This window comes from Pristiophorus japonicus, chromosome 9 (genome assembly GCF_044704955.1).
Source record: "Pristiophorus japonicus isolate sPriJap1 chromosome 9, sPriJap1.hap1, whole genome shotgun sequence".
NCBI lineage: Eukaryota > Metazoa > Chordata > Chondrichthyes > Pristiophoridae > Pristiophorus > Pristiophorus japonicus.
In genome coordinates this window covers 72,321,423-72,348,105 of record NC_091985.1, presented here as the reverse complement: position 1 = coordinate 72,348,105, position 26,683 = coordinate 72,321,423, and the positions used below count along the sequence as shown (strand labels likewise).

The window sequence follows — 26,683 nt, the reverse complement described above, 5'->3', positions numbered from 1 at the left end:
TTTAAAGCCAATGTCAGGCTTGTCCTCTAAGGATACATCTATATTCCTGGCTAAAGAATGATAAAGACTGAACAGTACATTTTACAGAAAGTCAGCCAACAACTCAAAAAGAAGAACTCTTCACTTACCCAGAGGATCATGACTATATATCTTATCATTGTAAGTTGTTTGCCTCAGTGTGTGGAGGACTGTCTGATTTTAGTGAGGCAATTGGATAAAGCCAACACTGACAAATAAGCCACTCCACTACAGAAGAAGTGAAAGGAAACACATCACTACACTTGAATAGCTTTCTCCTGCTGGCTAATGACACAGCAGCATTGGCAGTGATCACTGAGACGTTTACAACCTAGACCATTTTACTTTCTGGCCTACTTGTTGGAGGAAGTAAGATCGTAAGTGGAGCCACAATCATAATCAGGATTTTAGACTCTTGTGTGTGCACTGAGTATTCTTGCTGATTTGGAGGCAATACTGGGGAAATACAACCTACTTCTCTGACCCTGGCTACCTGATTTCCAATAATCTTCCTACTTTTCCCCATCCAATTCCTAATCCTCTGTTTGGTGCTCTACATAAAATTCATCCCACTTGCCCAATTCCTGATGGTTGGATTCATTACATCTGCAGTTGTTGAAATCTTCCGTGCAATAATTCTGTCTCGTAGGTTGGAATTTTCCGGGGCGGTCGGTGGGCAGGATTGATGGCATGGTCGGGTAGAAAAGTGTTTTTTTTTTTACAGTGCGTTGGGACCAGGATGTCAATCTACCGCAACGCGCCTTCCCCAATGTCGAATCTGTCAGCACTGTGCAGACCTGACAGGCAGAGGTGGGGGCCCAATTCATCTCATTAACATCTAGTTGACAGATCATTAACAGGCTTTTTTAACTTGCATTTTCACTTTAACTTCATGGCAACGGGAACCACGTTTTCAGGGATCTGAGGGGGGAGTTCAGTGGCCATTGCTCCAGCTGATTCCTTGACCGCTTCAAATGTACAGTAAAAGCTCTCACCTGACAGATGATCACTTTTCTCAGCCACAAGCTGCATTTTAATCCATTTCCAGCACAGATTCTGCAGGCTTTCCACTTTCCACTCTCCATCCACTCTCACCTCATTTGAAGAACTCCACCATTGACAGAATGCTTCTGTCATTTCTACATCACCTGCCATTTATTCCATCAACATGGGTGCCCTATATACTATCTCACCTTGGTCCTCAGAATCCAACCACGATCAGCAGTAGCAGGTACACCAGCAGTACTAACAACAACACCAACCTTCTCCGCAATTACCTGATGCTGCACAGGACACAGGGCATCAGCACCCAAGCACATGGCTGCCCCGGATGCCATGAATGGCATCACCATGGCCAAATTTACTTCACTTGATGCTGTACACACTGGTTGTCACATGATGCGCCTGGTAGGCACCACTCCACATCAACATCATAAAGCATCCCTACATTGTCCAAGTTATTCCTTTCACACTCACCACCATTGTGGATGGGGGGTTACTGTTAAGTCTCACCATTCACTGCAACTCACTAAGCCACTTCCAAAGGTGCACACAGATCTGTCCAAGAAGGTAAAGTGTTGAAAATAAAGATTTGAAAGTTTGACACCATTATCAGAAACTTTACATGAACATTGGATAAAACACCCAAGTGACTACCCTTGCATGTTGTTAGTTGGTATGATTAAACTGGGATGAGGGTGAGTGTGAGGGGTGGCTAGTGAGATAGGGATGTGATAATGTAGATCGAAAGAGGGTGGGTGGAGGTGCAAGGTAAGTTGGTGTAAGGATGTGCAGGAGTATGGTAGTGAAGGTAGAGTGATAGGAATGTAAAAGAAGAAGGAATGAGAGGCACAGCAGGATGAAGGTGAGTGTGGCTTTGTGTTAACATTTCGTGATCTAATTGGATCATTAAGGTTTGCGCCACTGCAGCCAGGTCCTCCTGACGATATTCCTGCTTATGCCCTCCTGTGCAATATGCAACCAGGCTGTGTTGATCTCCTGGGAAGGTGTCTTCCACCCATCAGAAGGGAAGAGGACATCACAGCATGCTCTGACTCCCTCTATAAGCATATGGAGGGAGTCATGAGAGAACCTGGGTGCAGCCGACATCTTTGTGCAGTCATTGTCAGTGTTTGCAGCACATCAATGCTGTTGAACACTGACAGCCCAAATGTCAAAATAAAGCTGGCCATGGTCCCTTTAAGGAAACCGGCTGATGACGTGTCATGAAATGACTTCACGAAACCTGCTTCCTCTAACTGGACAGGCAAACGTGCTGGGCAGCCTTAACAAACCCTGTCAAGGGAAAATCATTTTGGACAGCGGGATGGAGCCAGCATCGGGGTTGGGACTCGTCTGCCCCGGACCCGCCAAAGTGAGCAAAATCCCGGCCATTGCCTTCGTCTTGGCTGAGGAAGTTTTGTTCCCAGAACTTGCTAGCCAGTGGCCCACTTGGCCTTTGCAACCAATTAAATCAGTCAATATAATTCCCTGCCCTTCAGGCAGCCACGGGTACTGATGGGTGGCTTGCTGGAGCCCAGGGACATTTGATTTAGCTGAGAGCAAAGAATGTGGGCCACGAGCTAGTAAGTTCTGGCAATAACCAAGCCTGCCACAACCAAGCTGAAGGCAATCACTTCAGGCAGAGGTTACAGATAATAGGTAGCTTGCGGCTCGAGCTGAGACTTGGGCCTTCACTCCAAAGATCTTGGTCTTGGTCTTTGGAGTTTTTGTGTCCTTAGATGCTCTAGTAATGACTCCACAAGGCAATGTGTTGTACTTGAACTGTAGTGACCTTAGTCCTTTATTGTTAATTCCAGAGTGAGGATCGCACCTGGTGGCCTGCCTTTTATACTAGACCAGGCACCCTGTACAGGTAACCTACAAGTCTTCCACTGCTGTGCCCTCTGGTGGCACACCTTGTGATAGAACCAACATTACTCTCCCCTGAGTCTTTAGTGCAAATCACCTCTGCATTGACTGTGCTCTGGGCTTACTCTATGTGGGCTCTGTCTGGTTGACCCTTGGCAGGTCATTTCAATCTTGGGTGAGTGGTTGGTGCAGTAGCGTTCTGGTGGTTGCTGTTTGTGTGTGTGTCCCTGACCACTCCATTCTCATGCGCCTCCCCCCCCCCCCCCCCCGCACATTGATTATGGCGGGGGCTCCTAGCAATCATGTATATTCAAGTTCAAGAAAATGGGTTTGCATTATATTTGTGGTTCCGTAGTGCGACAAGTACGTTAGATGCCTTATTGATGCAGTGACTGGTGCGTGAGGATAAACTAGTTCTGGAGCTGCTGGGTGGTGTCCCTGCAGTCTGGTGGCGGCTCAGTGCCCGGTGCTGGCAGTGGGAACCCGGTTGGCTCTAGTAGCCTGCTCTCGGGTTGTTGCCGTGGTCCCTAGCGTCGGGCCGGTTCACAGATGCCAGTGACCTCCCTGTCCTTTCTTTGCGCCCTGGGTTGCTGCTGCTCCCTGAGGAGCTGTCGTCTAGCAGTGCACAGGGAACTACTGACTCGCTGGCCTGGGCATCGTTTGGTTTGGGATCCTGGCTGGTGTCAGTTCCTTTTGGGGGAACTGTGGCGGGTGACCCTACATTTACGGGTATGGCCTTGGTGGCAATGGTGTCTGGGGACTGCGCCTCAGTACAGTCTGCTCCTTCAAGCTCATGGCAGTTGGTGCCATCGGGTGCCTGAGAGGTGAAGCCGATCAGGGGCAGGGTATCGATACTGGTGCCGTTGCCCTGCAGCTCGTGTATGTTGGCTGCTTGTGGCCACACTCCATGGTGCATGACTCTGGTCCCCGGGACACAGGCTACAGCATTGGGTAGCTCGCTGGACCTGTGTGCTCCCGATGGGTGTCTGCTCGCTGCATTGGCTTCATGCAGTTGAAACCCTGCATCGCACAACTTTTCATTACTTATACTGGACACACTGTGGGTCCGATCGCGATCACGCGACATTTTCTCACTGGTTGTATGTGTACAGTTCAGATCATCAATTACACATTTTACATAATCGCGTGACTTTTCCTCACTGGTTGCATATATACAATTTAGATTATCAGTTGCACACTTTACATGATCAATTACATCTTTTTCCTTTGACTTACAATTACTATATTACATTGCTTAAGTGTGTGGAACAGTCCCTTTAATTGTGGTGGGTTGCCGGCCTCCTTTCTTTACCCCAATCCGCTTCTCCGGTTGGTGCCACATGTTGCTCCATCAGCGCTGCACCTCGTGGTCTGGCCGCGGCCATCTTTGTCTTCAGCGCCTCACCTCGTGGTTTGGGCGCCATCTTTTCTCCATCCAAGATGTCGACTGCGGTGATCCTTTTCTCCCCCCGGTTCTGCCTCCGAAACTGGGAAGTCACCTCTGGATCTGATTTTCTTCCTCCAGGGTCCTGCCACTGGAGCCTGGAAGGTGCGTTCAGGTCGTCTCAGCTGGATCATCTCCACGCATTCGTGCTGAGTGGTCTGTGTCTTGGGTGCCGAGCTGGTCTGCTCTCCGGTGCCGGGTCCACCCTAAGGTGAGGTCTTGCTTTGCCTCTGAGCACAGAGAGCGTCAATCACTGGAGGGGTGAAGTCTTCCTATTTCCAATGGATCTTTTCCATCCACCTTCTGCCGAGCAGCGTTGGTCCATCACCTGCAACAATCCACAGAGGTAACTTGTGCACCGCGCCATCATGGAGTACCTTTACATTCGCACTAACAACGACTGGGATGAATTCATCGGTGTAGGTGCGCAGCTTTGCCTGAACCGGGACCATCTTGGGTCGTTCAGCTTGATTGTCCCATAGCCTCTTAAAGGCTTCTTGATTCATCACTGACTGGCTTGCCCCCGTGTCCACTTCTATCTCAACTTCCATCTTCAGCGGGAAACACTCGTTGGTGCAGGTAAACATGCTATGTACCTTCCCGTGGGACTGGGCTGTCTCTCTGCCTACTGATTCATAATCCGCGCTGGATTCCTGGCCATCTGCAGATTCTTCATCGACACAATGAGTCCTATTTCTCTTACACATTCGCTGAAGGTGGCCCTTTGTGCTGCAGCCTTTGCATATATAGTCTTTAAAGCAGCACTGGTGAGCCTTGTGATTCCCTCTGCAACGCCAGCATGGTGCTACTCGATTAGCCCCCCTCGGCAGACGCTGAGTTAAGGGACTCGGAGGCCTGTTCTCTCTTCCCTGAAAGGGTTTGCGCTCTACAATCCAGCCTCTAAACGGCGCACTCTGGGCACAGTATCTGCCGGGTTTGAGTCCTGAGGAAGAGTCATCTGGCTAGAGCCACAGATCGAGGTCATGAATGACTGACTCACGGAGATGGCCTTCTGCAGTGTGACTGTGGTATCCGCCGACAGTAGCTTGTGAAGAAGGCCAATTTCAATGACAAAAATGTCCCGCAGCACTTCGTTGAGGTGGTTGCTGAACTCGCACGGTGCCGCCAGCCTCCTGAGGTCTGCGGCGTACTTCGCGACTTCCTGGCCTTCGGGCCGTCGATAGGTATAGAACCAGTGTCTGGCTGTGAGGGTGCTCTCCTTGGGCTTGAGTTGCTCATGGATCAGGGTTAGGAGCTCCTTGTACGTCTTGGTCGTTGTCTTCGCTGGTGCCAGCAAGTCCCTGACAAGGCCATAGACGGTGGGCCCACAACTGTTTAGCAAGATAACTCGGCGCTTATCAGCCAGTGTGGCCGGGTCATCTCCTGCCAGGTCGTTTGCTGTGAAGAAATGTTCTAGTCTCTCCACAAAGTCCCAATCATCACCATTGGTGAACTGCTGCAATGTACCAAGGGTAGCCATTTTCACGTGAAAGTTCGTAATCTCGTTACCAATTGTTGGGTCCTTAGATGCTCTCGTAATGACTCCACGAGGCAATGTGTTGTACTTGAACTGTAGTCCTTTATTTGTTATCTCCAAAAGGAGGATCACACCTGGTAGCCTGCCTTTTATACTAGGCCAGGCACACCTATACAGGTAACCTATGAGTCTCCCACTGCTGTGCCCTCTGGTGGCACACCTTGTGATGGTACCAACAGTAGCCATGTAGGATACATGACAGGAATGAAGGCCTGTGGAGTAGCTCAGGCTGTAGCCCCACAGTAAGTGTGGAATTTGCAGTGAGTACACTCTTGAATGTAGCAGCTAAAGAGCAACTGGATTGGAAAAGGAGAAGCAAATGTCGAATAGCAAAAATATTTGTTTCAAAACAGAAATAAATAAATATATATAGATTTGAAATCCTGTAGGAGCAGGATATCAACAAACTTGACATTTGTGAAAGGGAATATGCCATCTAGGTACTGGTGAAATCTCTGACTGTTTTTCACAGATAGGAAATTGGTAATTGTATAGAAAATTCAGCCGTAGTCAAATTTCCACCAATTACACACTCATGTTTAACTGAGGGATAATGTTTTTCTATACAGTACTGAAATCAATAAAATGTATCCACATAATCTAGTGGTATAATATCATCATCATCATTATCATAGGCAGTCCCTCGAAATTGAGGAAGACTTGCTTCCACTCTAAATGTGTGTTCTTAGATGACTGAACAGTCCAATATGGGAATTACAGTCTCTGTCACAGGTGGGACAGACAGTCGTTGAAGGAAACGGTGGGTGAGACTGGTTTGCTGCACGCTCTTTCCGCTGCCTGCTCTTGTTTTCTGCATGCTCTCGGTGACGAGACTCGAGGTGCTCAGCGCCTTCCCGGATGCACTTCCTCCACTTAGGGTGGTGTCCAGGGACTCCCAGGTGTCAATGGGGATGTTGCATTTTATCAAGGAGGCTTTGAGGGTGTCCTTAAAACGTTTCTTCTGCCCACCTTGGGCTCGCTTGCCGTGTAGGAGTTCCAAGTAGAGTGCTTGCTTTGGGAGTCATGTATCAGGCATGCAAACAATGTGGCACGCCCAACGGAGCTGATCAAGTGTGGACAGTGTTACGATGCTGGGGATGTTGGCCTGATCGAGGACGCTAACGTTGGTGTGTCCAGGGGATTTTTTTTTGCAGGATCTTGCGGAGACATTGTTGGTGGTATTTCTCCAGCGATTTGAGGTGTCTACTGTATACTAGCAGTGACAGTAATAACGTTGCAAAATTATAGCATTCAGCAAAGCAGGCGAGCATCATTGTTTTAAAATATCAACAACAACTTACAATTATCATCATCATCATCATAGGCAGTCCCTCGAAATCGAGGAAGACTTGCTTCCACTCTAAAAGTGAGTTCTCAGGTGACTGTACAGTCCAATCCAAGAATTATTCTAAGACATCTCAGCATTTTTCTGTTATAGAAACAAAGAAACACAGAAAATAGGTGCAGGAGAAGGCCATTCGACCCTTCGAGCCTGCACCGCCATTCAATATGATAATGGCTGATCATGCAACTTCAGTACCCAACTCCTGCCTTCTTTCCTTACGCCCTGATCCCTTTAGCTGTAAGTGTCACATCTAACTCCCTTTTGAATATATCCAACAAACTGGACTCAACAACTTTCTGTGGTAGAGAATTCCACAGGTTCACAATTCTCTGGGTGTAAAAGTTTCTCCTCATCTCAGTCCAAATGGCTTACTCCTTATCCTTAGACTGTGACCCCTGGTTCTGGACTTCCCCAACATCGGGAACATTCTTCCTGCATCTAACCTGTCCAATCCCGTCAGAATTTTATATGTTTCTATGAGATCCCCTCTCATTCTTCTAAATTCCAGTGAATATAAGCCTAGTCGATCCAGTCTTTCTTCATATGTCAATCCTGCCATCCCCGGAATCAGTCTGGTGAACCATCGCTGCACTCCCTCAATAGAGAGAATGTCCTTCGCAGATTAGGAGACCAAAACTGTACACAATACTCCAGGTGTGGCCTCACCAATGCCCTGTACAACTGCAGTAAGACCTCCCTGCCCCTAAACTCAAATCCTCTCGTTATGAAGGCCAACATGCCATTTGCTTTCTTTACTGTCTGCTGTACCTGCATGCCTACTTTCAGTGACTGATGTACCATGACACCCAGGTTTCGTTGCACCTCCTCTTTCCTAATCTGTCACCATTCATATAATAATCTGCCTTCCTGTTTTTGCCACTAAAGTGGATAACCTCACACATCCACATTATACTGCATCTGCCATGCATTTGCCCACTCACCGAACCTGTCCAAGTTATCCTGCAGCCTCTTAGCATCCTCCTCATAGCTCACACTGCCACCCAGCTTCGTGTCATCTGCAAACTTGGAGATATTACATTCAATTCCTTCGTCCAAATCATTAATATATATTGTAAATAGCTGGGGTCCCAGCACTGAACCTTGCGGTACCCCACTAGTCACTGCCTGCCATTCTGGAAAGGACCCATTTATTTCCACTCTTTGCTTCCTGACTGCCAACCAGTTCTCCATCCACGTCAATATATTACCCCCAATCCCATGTGCCTTAATTTTGCACACTAATCTCTTGTGTGGGACCTTGTCAAAAGCTTTTTGAAAGTCAAATAACACCACATCCACTGGTTCTCCCTTATCCACTCTACTAGTTACATCCTCAAAAAATTCCAGAAGATTTGTCAAGCATGATTTCCCTTTCATAAATCCATGCTGACTTGCACCGATCCTGTCACTGCTTTCCAAATGTGCTGTTATTTCATCTTTAATAATTGATTCCAACATTTTCCCCACTACCGATGTCAAGTTAACCGATCTATAATTCCCTGTTTTCTCACTCCCTCCTTTTTTAAAAAGTGGGGTTACATTAGCTACCCTCCAATCCATAGGAACTGATCCAGAGTCCATAAATATTTTAAATGGAAAAGAAGTGTATCGTTGGATGGATTGTACAGCACTGCAAAAGCCCCCCGCTAATGGTGGAATTTAGACTGATCAGAGTAAATTTTGAAATCACATTGCCTACAAGACTTCACAAAATTTTCTTTTGAATTTTAGAGTTGACTTTGTAGGGGTTCTCCAACTCGTCGCTGTAATTTCAGTCAAAGAGACGTGGAACCCCCAGAAAACTGACGTAATGCCATTTCTCCAATGTTTCTATGGCTTTTCCTCCAAAGTTAGGGTGAATGAGTGGGAGAACCTCTGCAGACGTTTACCCCCATAATGTTATATTTAGGAAAACGTTGCGGTGTATTGTACAGTTTCTTTATGATCAACTGGATCTCTGACACTTGCGGAAACCCATCACAACATTTAGAAATCTCCAAAACAAGGTGTTGAAAATTCACACAACTGATTTTTCCATTTGCCCAATGTAGGTTCACATTCCCTCCCTGTAGGGACGTACTTACATAGAAAATAGGTGCAGGAGTAGGCCATTCGGCCCTTCGAGCCTGCACCACCATTCAATATGATCATGGCTGATCATGCAACGTCAGTACCCCATTCCTGCTTTCTCTTCATACCCCTTGATCCCTTTAGCCGTTAACTCCCTTTTGAATATATCTAACGAACTGGCCTCAACAACTTTCTGTGGTAGAGAATTCCACAGGTTCACAATTCTCTGAGTGAAGAGGTTTCTCCTCATCTCGGTCCTAAATGGCTTACCCCTTATCTTTAGAATGTGACCCTGGTTCTGGACTTCCCCAACATCGGGAACATTCTTCCTGCATCTAACCTGTCCAATCCTGTCAGAATTTTATATGTTTCTGTGAGATCCCCTCTCATTCTTCTAAATTCCAGTGAATATAAGCCTAGTTGATCCAGTCTTTCTTCATATGTCAGTCCTGCCATCCCGGGAATCAGTCTGGTGAACCTTCGCTGCACTCCCTCAAAAGCAAGAATGTCCTTCCTCAGATTAGGAGACAAAACTGTACACAATACTCCAGGTGTGGCCTCACCAAGGCCCTGTACAACTTAAGTCTTGAAAGTTTAGCTGAAGGTTGCAAGATCCAAGGCTTAGTGATCCCCAAGTATGAAAAGAGTACTGCTGGAGATGAATGACCAAAAAAAAAAAACAGCTTACCAGCAATTTCCACTCAGTTATTGCCTGTGGTAAATGGGGTGGGGGGTGCAGGTGGAGATTTTTAAAGCAGGCCAGTGGTTTCCTTTTAGTAGTTAAGGAAGTAATTATCCATTGAATTCCAAATGCTAGCAGAAATGTTGTGTCATGTTAGTGGCAGAAAAATCAGAGAATGTTCTCCAGATCTATGTTCAGTCAGCATAACTGCAATTTCATGCATAACCTGCTTATTAGGCTTCTAAAATTGTGATTTGGATTTAAACATAATGGTCTGGAACTCAATGAGCTGGACGGGCCGTTAATGGCGGCGGGGCAGTTCCAATACCGTCTGGAAAAAGTTTGCGTCCTCATCTGAAAAATTCGGCAAAAAAAAGAGGTTTGATAATCGGTGACACATAATCAGGTGTTACACAAGGAAGTTTTTGCGCTCCAGCAGAAAATCGTGGTGGTAAAAAAGTTTCAAAATTTGCGCATGTGCAGACAGGTTTACATTTTCCCAGGTGCAGGCAGAACTTTAGGGCGCAGCGGTTTCCTTTGCGCATGCGCAGATGACCCGTCCCAGAGAGTGGTGAACCTGTGGAATTCTCTACCACAGCAAGTAGTTGAGGCCAATTCACTAAATATATTCAAAAGGGAGTTAGATGAAGTTCTTACTACTCGGGGGATCAAGGGTTATGGCGAGAAAGCAGGAAGGGGGTACTGAAGTTTCATGTTCAGCCATGAACTCATTGAATGGCGGTGCAGGCTAGAAGGGCTGAATGGCCTGCTCCTGCACCTATTTTCTATGTTTCTATGTCTACTTCCAACACAGCGGGAGAGACGTCGCAGTAAGAGGGCAGGCAGCATGCATGTCGATTCTCTCCAGCGGCTGCTGAGGCTTTAGTGCAGGCCATTGAGAGGAGGTGGTCTGCACTCCATCTGGTTGGTGGAAGGGGGCCCGTGCCCAACATCTTTCAGAGAATTTGGAGGGAGATTGCCCAGGAGGTGTCAGCGGCAGACATGGTGACCAGAACTGGGACACAATGTCACAAGAAATTCAACGACCTCACGAGGGACATCAGGGTGAGTACCTTTCACATCTATGTAGGCCAGCCATGCTTGCAAGATCACGGTCTCACACACCGTTACGTCTTTGATGGAGATGCCCCTTCTCAATGTGTTACAGGCCATGGTGTGGGTTTGAGAATGCAGAATAAAGCTGGAGGCTCACCTCCAGCCACTCCCTCTGCATTCAGGATGCACATACTCTCTTGTCCCCTAATCATTGTCAAGTCTCCTCGAAATTCCACTCCCACTGTTGATATGCGTTGTTCAAACATCACCCTGAGCTGCTATACTACCTGCCTCTCATCTCCTCCCAGTATTTGAAAAACCTCAGTCAACAGCCACACAGATTGAACTGAACACATTTGCACATCCACACAGTGGCAGCTATTGAACTATGGAAGGCACATGTGGCAAAAGAAGAGGTGAACCCTTACTGAATCCTACTTCTTGCTCTTATTGCTGGACAAGCTCTCCCATAAAAGACAGGAGCAACGTTGTACCCGGGACGGACAGCTGGAGCTGCTGGAGCTCACCGAGGTGGAGCAGGGAGTGTCGGCCCTCATAGGCACCCCAGTTCACACAGTAGCCGGGGGCGATGCCAAGCCCCCTTCGCGTAATGAGGTATGTGAATGGCACTTGCGACTGATGTGACTTCCTTGACCCCTAATATCAAGTGGCCTAGCCCCTTTACATATTCATGTCTAATGCCACCTTCCTGCTATCATCCTGCCCCCTCCCCTGCTGCTAACCATACGTCTGTTGTTTTGTGCTTACAGATGACCAGCCAGAAGCGCGGCAGCATTCCCGTGAGCCATCTATATCTGGCCACGGGGAGATGATGAGGGAGGGGATGAAACTCTGCTGTCTGAGCGTCAGAGCCCACCAGTCGTACCGTCTGAAGATGCAACATCGGGGCATGAAGGCAACTTCGTGGGGTTTGAGGACTCTGAGGTTCCTGGCCCCAGTGGCCTACAGCAATGTCGAGCAGGAGGGGAAGCTCAGATGCCAGCTCCTCAGAGGGTGAGTCGGCACTGTAGTTCTGCTGAAGAACAGACAGATGTGGACCTGGACTTGGTGTCAATGTCCAGGGAGAAAGCAGAGATGCACTGCAAGCTCATGGGTGCATTAGATAGGATCCCCCAGAGCACAGACAAACTTGCTGTGAGCGTGGCAGAGGCCACCTCATGCATTGTCTGTGCATCTGAGGACTCCAGGGAGGTCATTGTTGCCCACTCACAGAGACAGGTGGCCTCCAGCAGCGACAATGGCGTTCCAGAGTGTGTGGTGCATGTCATGGGTGAGGTTGCAGCAGTGATCACATCGCAGGCACAAGCTACACTCCAGCTTGGTGATGCCATGTGGTCGCTGACTGCTGCCGTCCTTTCTGTCTTCCTCACTGTCCAATGGGAAGTGACGGTGCCAAAGCAGGCCAGCAAGTTGTCGTCATACATCATGCTCCAGATGCTGAGGCCCAGCCCTGTATGAGTGTCATTAGTTCCCAGGAAATGGAAGGTACTGTCCTTCCTCACGATGACAGCATTCTGGCTCCCACCACTGACTCTCCCACCTTATTTGGTCCACAACCGAGCCAGCAGAGACTGTTTCTGTTGATGCTGCAGCACAGCAGAGTGCAGCGGGCCTTCCAGACCGAGAGCTGGTCCAGGACATCCTCCGAAGCCGTCTGCACTGTCTGGCCCACCAACACAGCAGCCCTCAACCAGCCTTGCTGCAGACACTGAGGCCTCATTGAGTAGCAGCAGCAGGCGTGGGAGGGGGATGAAGGGAAGGGGTGGGAAAGCTCAGGGCAAGTCCCTTTAAGAGGGGCCCTCATGTACTGTGATGACGCTTCTAAATAGTTCAGTTAAAGTAATCAAATGCATTGTTCTTGAGTACCTTGCAGCAGAAGACTGTTTATTGAATTGTTTTGTTGGTGGCGGGGGGCTGTTTGTTAGTTTGTGGGAGTAAATCTTCACTTTGACCATTTGCCATTGGTGTCGTGTGTATCATTCCAAAGTTCACCAGAGATGTGCCTTTATGGTTGCACATAGTAGCTGCATCCCTCAGCTTCCTCCATTATGAGCTGACGATGTATTGAAAGCTGCCTCCAGAGCGGTCCAGGCAGCGGAAGCGCTGCTTGAGCACCCCAATTGTCGGTTCAATGATGTTGCGGGTGGCTGCATGGCTCTCATTGTAGCACTCCTTGACCTCTGTGGTGAGGTTGCGGAGCGGGATCTTGTACCAGGTGACTAGGCTGTATCCTTTGTCCCCGAGCAGCAAGCAGCGCCCTTCCCTTTGTCGTTGAAACATTCGTGAGACACTGCTCGCACGCAAGATGAAAGCAGCATGTGCGCTCCCTGGATAACGGGCATTCACTGCGATGATGCGCTGAGTGTGGTTGCACACCAGCTGGACATTTAGGGAATGATATCGCTTTTGGTTTCTGACTACCTCTGTGTTGTGGAATGGTGCTTGCAATGCCACGTGTGTGTATTCAATAGCTCCTTGAACCCTCGAGAAGCCTACAATTCTGCCAAACCCAAATGCCTGCTCATTCTGGATGTCCCTGCTCATTGAGAACTTTATGAAGTCCATTCTGCGGGCGTACAGAACCTTTGTGCCGTGCAGCGTTGTGTAGCGTATTGAGAGATACTGCATTTGTCCCCTGCTGCTGCCTGAAAGGAACCGAAGGCATAGAAGGCCATCACCACAGTCATCTTCACTGCGATGGGCAGCGCAGTCCTGTCAGTCTGCCTGTAGGAGATGGCATAGCTCTGTTAGCATTTCCTTTCGGAAGCGCATCCTTCTCACACACTGCTCCTCAGAGAGCTAGAGGTCTGAGCTTTGGTGCCTGTAATCCTGTGAGAGGGTATGCCCTCCACCCCAGACATCCTCGGCCTCTCCTCGTCCGTGTCCAAGAGCCTTTCTTCCAGTTTGACGCCACCTGGCAACAACATGGAGCACGATACACTGACGATACACTGACAATGCCCCCAGTCAATTCTCTCACTGCAGTTCTAAGGAGACTGTAATGGCAGATAATACTGTGTGCAACCATTGCAGTCAATGTGACCTGCGATGTAGGATCCTCCTCCCTCCATTTAAATACTCCGCCAATACTGCCTGCAGTACCCTGCGAACATCTGGTTGTTCAGATGTTTTCTGGGGCGGGCATAAAATGAGGCGTTAGGGCCTAATTTTGCATCTGGGGTGCTAGCGGACTGTTGCATGACAATTGACATCATGATCTGAGTGAAACTAGAGAGCGGAGCGGAGTAGTAAGTTTTTGCACCGCCGCAAACTATGAGACGAATTTGCTGACCGGGCGGTAAAAGCTAGACGCCCGCCGTAACGCCTAGGAACACCCTTTACCGCCCCTCCGGGGCGCCAACACAGGCGCAAATGAACTGAAAATCCAGCCTCAAGTTCCATATGTTTTTTTAAGCTGCAGGCAATATTCTGGGTCCCTTCAGGTGTTGCCATGTGGTTGCTTTTCTCACAAGAGAGTTCATGAAATAAATATGCAAATCAGTAGTCCCAATCTAGATTCAGATAAAATGTGGATTGGCAACTTTGCAAGGCTGAGCTCACAAACCAAAGAGACTAGCTTGAGGCAAATGTACATCAGAAAATCATGGTTACAATGCACTAACTGCACTACCATGCATGCCAAAAGTGAAGTCCTCTGTGGCCTTGCCTGTTTGTACAAAAGAGGAAACGGGAGGATGCGGGGCTTCGGCAATTTTAGACTTCTGCACAAAATGGGGACAGAACTGATGGAGCAACCCAAAGTTGTCATTGGAAAGCCTGACCAATTGTACGGGTCAGGCCTCATTTAATATCACTGGTAAGCAGTGGTTGCTAAGCAGGCACCTCAATGGTTGTGGGAGGGTGGGAAATAGACCAGTTACTACATTAAACTGGCCAGTAGGTATGGGAGGGGAGGAGAGCTGATCCTGGAGTGAGTCAAGCATGGCCCCACAACATGTCTCCCCCCAAAATCTTTCGGCCTTTTCTTGCGTGGCCGCCATTGGTTCCTTTAAGTGCCACTGGTTAGGCCACTCAACACCCAATACAAATGGGCGAAACCTGCAATTGGGGTCCTACAACTGGCATAGGAACTTGATCTGCATTGTTAAGCAGTTTTTAGATGGAAATAGGTTGGCATACTGTTTGCCCATTTACAGTTTTTTTTGAAAATTGCAAGAGGTGGGGATTGGACGTTATTGGGGTGGCCAAGATGCACCACGCCATCCCTCATCTCTCCCCCTCCCTTCTGATTTTCAACGTTAGCACTGGAAGAGACATGAAAGCTCCATTTCAGATCAGAGGAGATTGTGACACTAAATATGTCGATCGTTAAAAAAATTATATTCATCTGTTATATATTAAAAGCAGTTTAATATATATCTCCCTTTCTCTGCTTGCCTCCTCACCCTATGCCCAGTCCTCCTCCACTCACTTCACCTTCTCCATTACTGCCCTTGCTTTCTCATTTCTCTTTATTTTCATATGTCTTCTTTTTTTTCTGATATTTTAGTTCAATTATCTCCAACAATCTAAACCTGCTTGACCTGAAAAGTGCCACTGGTCTTGACTCGATAAAGGCAACGTTAAGACAAGATTAACTAGTATATAAAATGAAGTCTATGTTAAAAAAAATGTACCAACTATGTAAAATACACATAGCATCTTTATAGTTTCAGAAACATTAAAACTTGCTGAAGAGCTAGTTCAATTAAACATCAATGTTAAAATTAATATAAATAGAAGTCTTTGATTAAGGTGAAGTTCAAATTCAGTATTTCATACGCTTTTGAACATGTTAATATAATTATAATATAACACTCTTAGATATTGCTAGTTAGAGCATGGAATCTTACCGTTAGGTTTTGTAGGAGCAGTCCATTCAACAAAGAGCTCTGTGGAACTGACAGTACTGATTATTGGGAGTCCTTGTTCTTCTGGTGGAGCCTGTTCAGTTATTTCCACAAGAGGATTGCTTTCAGCACAGCCCCCAGTAGTACATGCCTGGACAGTGAAAGTGTAGTTTGTAAAGGGAGCCAAATCATTCAAAGTCACAAATGTGTTTACACCTTCATAATGCACCTGAGCCACAGGATTGCCTGGTGTAGTAGATTTCAATATATATCTCTCAATAGGTCCTGAAGCATTTGATGGGGTTGTCCAGTTTAACAAAACTGATTGTGATCCAACAAATCCAACATGACTCAAATTAAGCAACCCAGTCGGACGGCCAGCCTTCATACGATAGCTAACGATACTGCTTCTCGTGCTGCCATGAACATTGCTTGCCACAATATAATAAGAATAAACTGTGTAAGGTGTCAAACCAGTATCACTGTAGCTTTTGAGACCTTTAAAAGAGAAAAGTTATATACTTGTTTATTTAAATGAACTGCACTGAAAAATATTTCAACTTACACTGAAATTGTTGGAAATTATATTTAATGGCTTTATTGTATTATTTACATTCAAAAGATTTATTTCATGCTCAACAGCATTAAGAATTAAAAATAAATTGTTACAGTTCTACACACCATATATAATGGACACAAGACTGAGAACTATCAAATTTCACTGATATCCAATCAGCTGCTTGATCCCTGATATTAAGCTAATAATGACAGACAAAGCACTGGTATTATTATTTGTCTTAATTTTGCACCACCTGATTTAAAAAGCAATTTACATGAATAATGAACAAAACATCTACTTTCTGATCCAGGATGGTCCACTTGGAGAAGTGCTTACGATACAAGTGCCGACGATACAAAGATGAGAGGAAAAGCAATGTGTGAGGAGGACACACACAACTGCAAAAGGACATAGACAGACTAAGTGAGTGGGCAAACATTTGGCAGATGGAGTATAATGTTGGAAAGTGTGAGGTCATGCACTTTGGCAGAAAAAAAATCAAAGACCAAGTTATTATTTAAATGGAGAAAGATTGCAAAGTGCTGCAGTACAGCAGGACCTAGGGATACTTGTGCATGAAACACAAAAGGTTAGTATGCAGGTACAGCAAGTGATCAGGAAGGCCAATGGTATTCTTGTTCTTTATTGCAAAGGGGATGGAGTATAAAAGCAGGAAGTTTTACTACAGCTATATAAGGTATTGGTGAGGCCACACCTGGAATACTGCGTGCAATTTTGGTTTCTATATTTCAAAAGGATATACTTGCTTTGGAGGCAGTTCAGAGAAGGTTCACTAGGTTGATTCCATAGATGAGGGGTTGACTTATGAGGAAAGGTTGAGTAGGTTGGGCCTCTACTCATTGGAATTCAGAAGAATGAGAGGTGATCTTATCAAAACGTATAAGATTATGAGGGGGCTTGACAAAGTGGATGCAGAGAGGATGTTTCCACTGATAGGGGAGACCAGAACTCGAGGGCATAATCTTAGAATAAGGGGCCGCCCATTTAAAACTGAGATGAGGAGAAATTTCTTCTCTCAGAGAATTGTGGATCTGTGGAATTCGCTGCCTCAGAGAGCTGGGACATTGAATAAATTTAAGACAGAAATAGACAGTTTCTTAAATGATAATGGAATAAGGGAATAAGGGGTTATGGAGAGCGGGCAGGGAAGTGGACCTGAGTCCATGATCAGATCAGCCAGGATCTTATTAAATGACGGAGCAGGCTTGAGGGGCCGTAAGGCCTTCTCCTGCTCCTATTTCTTATGTTCTTATGTTTTTACTTCTACCTGAAATTGTAATCTAAATACATAAAATATAGTGTATAAATTACTCTGGGCAATATTATTCTATGAAAGCTTAATTCATACGTACAAAATTTCCCTCTATGCTATTTTAACCGAAATGTCAACCCAATGTAAACTGTTAAAATAGCAATGTATAGAATTTGGTGCGAATGTGTTAAGCATTTGTATGGTAATATTGCTGACAGTAATTCCCGCCCTTATATTTGTAGTGACTACCAATATCTTCTTATCAATTGATGTGGCTAATCAAGTTTTATAAGATAATGCGATTTGAAACAGAGACTTCAATTTTACAGTCAATTGTATTTCTTCTTTACCGAAATAGGTAATAACAGCAGCTTGTTTTACACCCCACCTCATTTTCTTTTCCATTTAAGTCAGTCAGGTGGGTGTGAAACGGGCTGTTAAATTGTTATTGGCCGTTTTATGTAACCACCAAATAACAAATTCACCCTCATGAAGTATAATCAATACTGGAACTACCTTCACCACATGCACTGTATCGGTTCAAGATTAAGGCCCACCATCACCTTCTCAATGGTAACTTCTCAATGGCAATTAGGGATGAGCAATAAATGCTGGACATGCTAGCAATGTCCATATCCCAAGAATAACTTTAAAAAAATGCTATTCTGATAAAATCATCCAATGCTATATTAGCGCATGAATGCTTTACATTCATGTAAATTAATATTGTCCACAATTTTAACAGACAGATTGGGTGAGAAATTGGGATCGGTATGGCCCTTTTTTGGGTGCTACAAGTGCCATTACGGATCCAAAATGGCGATAGTGCACGCAATTAACGTCCACCGGAAGTATGCAGAGCAGGCAAGTCATGGCGTCAAACAGCATGCAACGCTGTTTGACGCCATGCCATTTTGGAGCTTCACGCTCTAGCCAACGTCCTCTCTTACGCTCGCATAGTTGAACATGCGTTAAGCAGCAGGAATAACCTCCCACTATAGCTATTTAAAGGGATAATCAACTACTTGCAGGTTAGATGCTGGTTGATTTCTTCTGGCTGTTGCTACAATTCTACATGTTTTTTTTGTGCTTTACATAGTTGTTTCAGCTTTCAAAAGTCGACAGGGAGTGGTGTGGCAGGAGCAGAAGTACTTTTTGCTGACTTGAAGATTTTTGCTCAAAACTGTTGCTCCCAGACATGGGTGCACTAGTAAGCCTTGTTCATGGAGCAGAGGATGACTGCGAGATTAAGCAGAGGACAAGCTGCTAGAAGGGAGGAGAAGGAGAGGGAGAAGGGAGGAGAAGGAGGGGGAGAAGGACTCTCAGCAGGAAGCTATAACCGCCCAGGGAGCAATTCTCCTACCTGAACCGCTGCGACGGCCAATGTTTGAGATGTCTGTGCTTCACTAAGGACGTCCTCACTGAAATCTGCCAACTGCTGCAGTCATAAACTTAAAGCAGGGCAAGGATGCATTGCCAGTGGCTGTGCAGGTAACCTTGGCAATGAACATTTATGCCTCTGGCTCCTTCCAGGATTGTGCTGGAGATATTAGCAACATCTCGCAGTTTGCAATCCACTGTTGCATAAGGGAGGTCACTGATGCTCTCGATTTAAAGAGCAATAACTTCATTTAACTCTCCCTTACCAAAGACAGGCAGGCAGAGCAAGCACAAGGGTTTTCAAGGTTTGCAGGCTTTTCTATGGTGCAGTGTGCACATTGCTTTGCGGGCACCACACGTCAACTCTGCCATGTTCCAGAACCGAAAGGGATTTCACTCCCTCAACGTCCAGCTGGTGTGTGACCACAGGCAGAGCATCATGCAGGTCAATGCCCAGCATCCTGGCATCAGTCATGATGGCCTTCATTCTGCAGTAGTCCTCTTCTGTATTTCAGCCACCACGATAAACTAAAGGGTGGATACGGGGCGACAAGGGCTATTGCCTGACGACATGGCTCATGACTCCAGTTTGCAACCCATGCACATGTGCATAGCATGCATACAATGAGACCCATGCTGCCACAAAAAATCTGATCGAGCAGACCATTAGCATGCTGAAACAATGATTCCACTGCCTGGACCACTCTGGAGGAGCCCTGCAGTATTTGGCAGAGTGAATCTCAAGATTCGTGGTGGTAAGCTGCATACTGCACAACCTTGCAATCATGAGGGGACAGCCCTTGCCACCATCTATCAAGCGAGAAGCTGAGGATCAGGAACACGAGGAGGAGGAGGAGAAGGAAGATGAGGATGTGGAAGAGAAGGAGGCAGAAGATGAGGAAGAGGCAGCGAGGCGGAATCCTAGACAACCCCTTACTGCCCGGGCTGTACGTGAAGAACTAAGTTAAGTGCAATACCAATAACCTTAGCACCAAATCCCCATTCACCAACGTACCACACTCCTTACCTTCCCTCTGTCACTGACCATCATATCACCCTCTTGGCCACAATGCAAAAATACAAGCCAACACAATATAAATGTTCCAAACCAAATTTATAAATTTAATCTTGCCATATTGCATTCAAACTTAAATCAATCACCCTTGTGCATTCCCTTAGTTCCTGCCTTCTGTGTGCCTTTACATGTCCTATTGCTCCTACGCCATGCTTCCTCAGTGGCTGCAGCATGGCTGCTGGAAGGCTGCTGACTTTCAGTGGAAGAGACTGCAGATAGCCTTTTAGGGCGTCCTCGAGCATCATGGAACCTAGAAGAACCGGCGTCATACTGCACCATCTCAGCATGGGCGTTAGCAGCCTAGGCTTTCTGGTTGACAGGCAATAGCAAGGGCACTGGCGGAGTGGCAGGGGTGCTAGCACAAATGCTGTCATCCTGAGAGAGAACAGCAGGCTCATGCTCCATGGAGCCACTGCCACTCTCCCGGGGCAGGACCTCAGCAATCCTAGTAATCTGTTGGAGGACAGATTGCTGGACTGCTGTGACACACTGCAAGCCCCTTTGAATACTGGTATCCATAGCCATTATGGAAGCAGTCTGAGCTGAGGACAAAGGGTTTGATTAGGGCAGGGAAAATTGAGTACGCGAGGAAGCTTGCAGGGAACATTAAAACGGACTGCAAAAGCTTCTATAGATATGTAAAGAGAAAAAGGTTAGTAAAGACAAATGTAGGTCCACTGCAGTCAAAATCAGGCGAAGTCATAATGGGGAACAAAGAAATGGTAGACCAATTGAACAAGTACTTTGGTTCGGTATTCACTAATGAGGACACAAACAAACTTCCGGATATAAAAGGGGTCAGAGGATCTAGTAAGAAGGAGGAACTGAGGGAAATCCTTATTAGTCGGGAAATTGTGTTGGGGAAATTGATGGGATTGAAGGCCGATAAATCCCCAGGGTCTGATGGTCTGCATCCCAGAGTACTTAAGGAGGTGGCCTTGGAAATAGCGGATGCATTGACAGTCATTTTCCAACATTCCATAGACTCTGGATCAGTTCCAATGGAGTGGAGGGTAGCCAATGTAACCCCACTTTTTAAAAAAGGAGCGAGAGAGAAAACAGGGAATTATAGACCGGTCAGCCTGACATCGGTAGTGGGTAAAATGATGGAATCAATTATTAAGGATGTCATAGCAGCGCATTTGGAAAGAGGTGACATGATAGGTCCAAGTCAGCATGGATTTGTGAAAGGGAAATCATGCTTGACAAATCTTCTGGAATTTTTTGAGGATGTTTCCAGTAGAGTGGACAAGGGAGAACCAGTTGATGTGGTGTATTTGGACTTTCAGGAGGCTTTCGACAAGGTCCCACACAAGAGATTAATGTGTAAAGTTAAAGCACATGGGATTGGGGGTAGTGTTCAAATGTGGATTGAGAACTGGTTGTCAGACAGGAAGCAAAGAGTAGGAATAAATGGGTACTTTTCAGAATGGCAGGCAGTGACTAGTGGGGTACCGCAAGGTTCTGTGCTGGGGCCCCAGCTGTTTACATTGTACATTAATGATATAGACGAGGGCATTAAATGTAGTATCTCCAAATTTGCGGATGGCACTAAGTTGGGTGGCACTGTGAGCTGCGAGGAGGATGCTATAAGCCTGCAGAGTGACTTGGATAGGTTAGGTGTGTGGGCAAATGCATGGCAGATGAAGTATAATGTGGATAAATGTGAGGTTATCCACTTTGGTGGTAAAAACAGAGAGACAGACTATTATCTGAATGGTGATAGATTAGGAAAAGGGGAGGTGCAACGAGACCTGGGTGTCATGGTACATCAGTCATTGAAGGTTGGCATGCAGGTACAGCAGGCGGTTAAGAAAGCAAATGGCATGTTGGCCTTCAAAGCGAGGGGATTTGAGTACAGGGGCAGGGAGGTGTTACCAAAGTTGTACAGGGCCTTGGTGAGGCCACACCTGGAGTATTGTGTACAGTTTTGGTCTCCTAACCTGAGGAAGGACATTCTTGCTATTGAGGGAGTGCAGCGAAAGTTCACCAGACTGATTCCTGGGATGCCGGGACTGACATAGCAAGAAAGACCGGATCAACTGGGCTTGTATTCACTGGAGTTCAGAAGAATGAGAGGGGATCTCATAGAAACGTTTAAAATTCTGACGGGTTTGGACAGGTTAGATGCAGGAAGAATGTTCCCAATGTTGGGGAAGTCCAGAACCAGGGGTCACAGTCTAAGGATAAGGGGTAAGCCATTTAGGACCGAGATGAGGAGAAACTTCTTCACCCAGAGAGTGGTGAACCTGTGGAATTCTCTACCACAGAAAGTTGTTGAGGTCAATTCACTAAATATATTCAAAAAGGAGTTAGATATAGTCCTTACTACGAGGGGGATCAAGGGGTATGGGGAGAAAGCAGGAATGGGGTACTGAAGTTGCATGTTCAGCCATGAACTCATTGAATGGCGGTGCAGGCTCGAAGGGCCGAATGGCCTACTCCTGCACCTATTTTCTATGTTCCTATGTTTCTATGTTTGCACAGCATGTTGGCTTTTATTCCATGGGGGGTTGGAATACAAGGGTAATGAAGACTTGCTACAATTGTACAGAGACCACACCTGGTGCACTGTGCACAGTTTTGGTCTCTTTATCCAAGAAAAGATATACTTGCATTAGAGGCGGTGCAACAAAGATTCACTAGATTGATTCCTGGGATGAGAGAGCTATCCTATGAGGAGAAATTGAGTATATTGGGCCTGTACTCTCTGGAGTTTAGAAGAGAGGTTATCTCAGTGAAACATAAGATTCTGAGGGGGATTGACAGGGTAGATGCTGAATGGTTGTTTCCCCTGACTGGAGAGTCCAGAACTTGTAATTCCCTACCCCAAAGGGCTGTGGATGCTGAGTCATTGAGTATATTGAAGGCAGAGATAGGTAGATATTTGGACTCTAGGGGAATCAAGGGATAGGGAGATTGAGCGGGAAGGTGGAGTTGAGTTCAAAGATCAACCATTATCTTATTGAATGGCAGAGCAGGCTTGAGGGGCCATATGGCCTACTCCTGCTCCTAATTCTTATGTTCTTATTAGCAAGCTGAGCCTACTTGTTAGCAGTCTGAACTTGCACGGCAGTAAGCTGACCTTGCATGACTGAAGTCTGAGTTTGCACTGCAGCACCAAGATGTTGGGTGGCTTCCGCTTATGCTGTAATGTAAGCAGACATCAGCCATCAGACGCTGAATCATGGTTGGATCCGCAAGCATGTTGTTGGAGTTGGCCACCAGTTCCAAGCTAGAAATGGTGAGTTCCAAGCTCATGCAAAGACCTGTGCCAAATTGATGCCAGCCCCTCCATGATCCTTGACATTGACTGCAGCCTTTCTGGCAGGCTTCCCAATGCACCAAACATTTTGGTGTGTACACCCATCAGCCTTCTTCTGTAGCTTGCCCCATCAAAGTCCTCATCTGAGTCCTCTGCATCAGAATTGGTGTGCGACCTTGCCCTCCACCGAGCTGTCACCTGCCCTAGTTTGGCTGCCCTTGCGCCTGGTATCTCACCACATGCAGATCCCGCTTCTACGCTATCCGCTAAGATATGCACAGTGTCAGTATCTGAGCTGGTGGCTCCAATGTGTAAATCAAGTGACATGTGTCTTCATCATCACTCTCTTCTTGGTCTTCCCCCACTTCCTGGTCTGGTTGCATTTCTTGGGTATCTGAAAAGAAAAAGGCACAAGGGTAAGGTTGCGGTGAGGGGAGAGGTGGGGGAAAGTAAGAGGTGCATGCTTATATCATCTTCAGCTTGTAACTCAGAAGAGATTGTGGTATGAGGGGGAAGTAGGATGTGAGAAGGAGGATTAGGTTTGAGATACCATCATTGTCAATGGATTTAGCCCCGCCGCTGACCACAGCCTCAGCAATGGCTGTTCCAATATTACTGGCGCCGTCTCCTCCATGGGGGTTAGATCATACAGGCGCGCCTGTCCCCCTCTGGTTAGATTCTGCTGTTTCTGGTTGTGTGCCACTTTCACCTTCAAGAGAGAAGGAAGTTTGGCAGTGACTGTCGTGCAATATGTTTCGGTGATGTGGCTGTGATGGTTAAGTAGCTGGCAGTGTGTGTTAACTGTGAGATGTGGGTGTGAGGCTTGCAACATTGTTATATATGTGAGAGTGAGGTAAAGCATATGCATGTTAGGTATGAGTCCTGATTGATAAGAGATTGTTGGCATATGAATAATGGGAGTGTGCTGAATTGAGCAGTGGCTAGTAGTGCAGTTGGTAGAATGTGACATTTAAAGATGCACTCACTGACCTTGACCACTCGTGTGAGTTCATGAAACTTCTTGCGGCATTGCATCCAGGTCCTTGGGGCTAGACTCCTGGCATTGACCTCTGAGGCTATCTGTTTTCACTGTCTTTTCACCATGTCTCTGGAGGGACTCCTGGTCTCTTGTGGATACAGGGCATCTCTCCTCATTGCAACTTCCTTCATCAAGACCTCCAGTGCAGCATCGGAAAACCTGGGTGTCCGCTCTCTCCCATGTTCAGCATTCTTCTCTTTTTACCAGGTGAGTTTCAGCTCACAAAGAACTCCGAGCACCTGTTCCTGCCACAATGCATCTCCCCTTTAAGAGGTGTAAGCAAGCTTTAAGCAGTGCAAGCTAACTTTAAGTAGTGCTCGCAAGTATCGATTTTGGACCCTCTGCTGATGTGTGGAGCCAATCAAAAGCACGTGCCGTGCTTCCTGCATTACATTGAATTGGTCCAGGTAATTGTGCACCATGATCCTGTGCCCATTTTCGGGGGCTATCAATTTAGCCCCCATTAAATTCAAAAATAAAATAGTGTTAAAATAGTACACAAAGGAATTTCATATGAATGTGTCTTTTCATGTGCTAATATCACTCAGTCCAATTTCACCTAATATGTTTTCTTAACTGCTGGGATAGTTACTTTAATTTAGAACATGACGTGAGCAACATACCTGTGCTGCTTATTTTAGTTTACCTATTAATGGAATGCAGTGCTGAGTGTTCAGTGCTATGGTATCCTATTAGTACTGTATTAAGTAAGATCACAATTTGACAGTTACATCACATCACAGTATTATAGAAATGTAGGGAAAGTGCATTTATTAAAATATGTTGGCTATTAGCTTCGTGGTTGTGTAGCACCAATGCATTGTGCCATCTCTGTGGAAGAATATGCACTCATTCCTCCCAGTCTCCATTGGTCTTAATCTCAGTTACATCACATAGGAAATAACTTAGTAGAGGTGAGCTGCTTCCCCTCAGGAAAGGAAGGAAGATCGGTGGGAGAGTCATCCCCAATCCACTCTTACGCATGATAGGCAAAAGCTTTTGATAATAATCTACTTGCCTTCTTAGCCACGTGTTGGTATACAGACTAGGAATAGGAGGAATAAAAAGAAAAACAAAGGGAACTTATTCTTAAATTTTAAAAAATGCTTCCAATTATATAAGAAAATTAATTGATGAAAATTATAGCAAGTTCAACTTTATACCGCATTACTAAATAACCACTTCTCATATATGATAGCAGGAAAAGAAAATAGCTTACCAAATGGATACTTATCCTTAACTGTATGAATTTCTATTCCATCTCGGTACAATGTATATGTTAGATCATTAGTGTTTGGTGCATCAGGTGGACTCCATGATAGATTAACAGCTTTAGAATTCAAAACGTGGGCTGTTGGTGGAGGCTGCTGAGCAGGAGCTACATTAATTAAAACACAATTTTTAGCATATTTTATACTGAAAGAAGGAACTTTCTTTTATATAGCATCTTTCGCAACCTCAGGATGTCCCAAAGTGCTTTTTAGTCAATTCAGTACTTTTGAAGTGGAGTCACTGTTGTAATGTAGGAAACATGGCAGTCAATTTGCAAGGACCCACAAATAGCAATGAAAGAAATTACCCTATCATCTGTTGTAGGTACAGTTTGAGGGATTAATTTTGGCCAGGACACTAGGAGAACTCCCCTGCTCTTATTTTAATAGTATTGTGGGATCTTTTACGTTCACCTGAGAGGGCAGACATGGCCTCAGTTTAATATTTCAGCCAAAAGACAGCACCTCCGACAATGCAGCATTCCCTTAGTACTGCACAGAAGTGGCAGTCTTGATTATGTGCTCAAGCCTCTGGAAGGGTACTTGAACTCACAACTTATTGACCCACAGGCAAGAATGCTACCACTGAGCCAAGGCTGGCACCTTTGATAAAAGGTGGATGTAATGGATAAAAACAAGAATAGTATTCCACAGCATTTGCCAAAGGCATTATTTCATTACTCATAAAACATTACTTAAGCAAGACAACATTTTAAAATGAATCTTATTAGATCAATTTGGAGGAGCTACCTTTCAGTGCAGATTTGTTGGGTTCTTCCAAAGCTGAGAGGTGGAATAGTTGTTTACTTTTGCTTTTGCTTTGAGAGTACTGGACATAATTATTGGCCAGGAATTTGCTGAAAACCATGAATGTGAGGTTATTAGGCACAAATCAGCCAACAATTTGTGGTGAAGAAGAGATACTGC

At 45.9% G+C, this 26,683-nt stretch overlaps 1 protein-coding gene across 4 annotated transcripts in view; it reads right to left on the bottom strand.

Annotated features, from left to right (window-relative positions):
• The window catches only part of ush2a (Usher syndrome 2A (autosomal recessive, mild)), a 1,282,968-nt gene that overhangs the window by 856,528 nt on the left and 399,757 nt on the right, over positions 1–26,683 (bottom strand). For all 4 annotated transcript variants that reach the window (XM_070889457.1, XM_070889458.1, XM_070889459.1 and 1 more), the window contains exons 16-17: positions 25,705–25,863; positions 15,898–16,392 (exon numbers count right to left, since the gene is read on the bottom strand). In XM_070889457.1, coding sequence (XP_070745558.1) covers positions 15,898–16,392; positions 25,705–25,863 — 654 coding nt within the window. The remainder of the gene's footprint in view (positions 1–15,897; positions 16,393–25,704; positions 25,864–26,683) is intronic.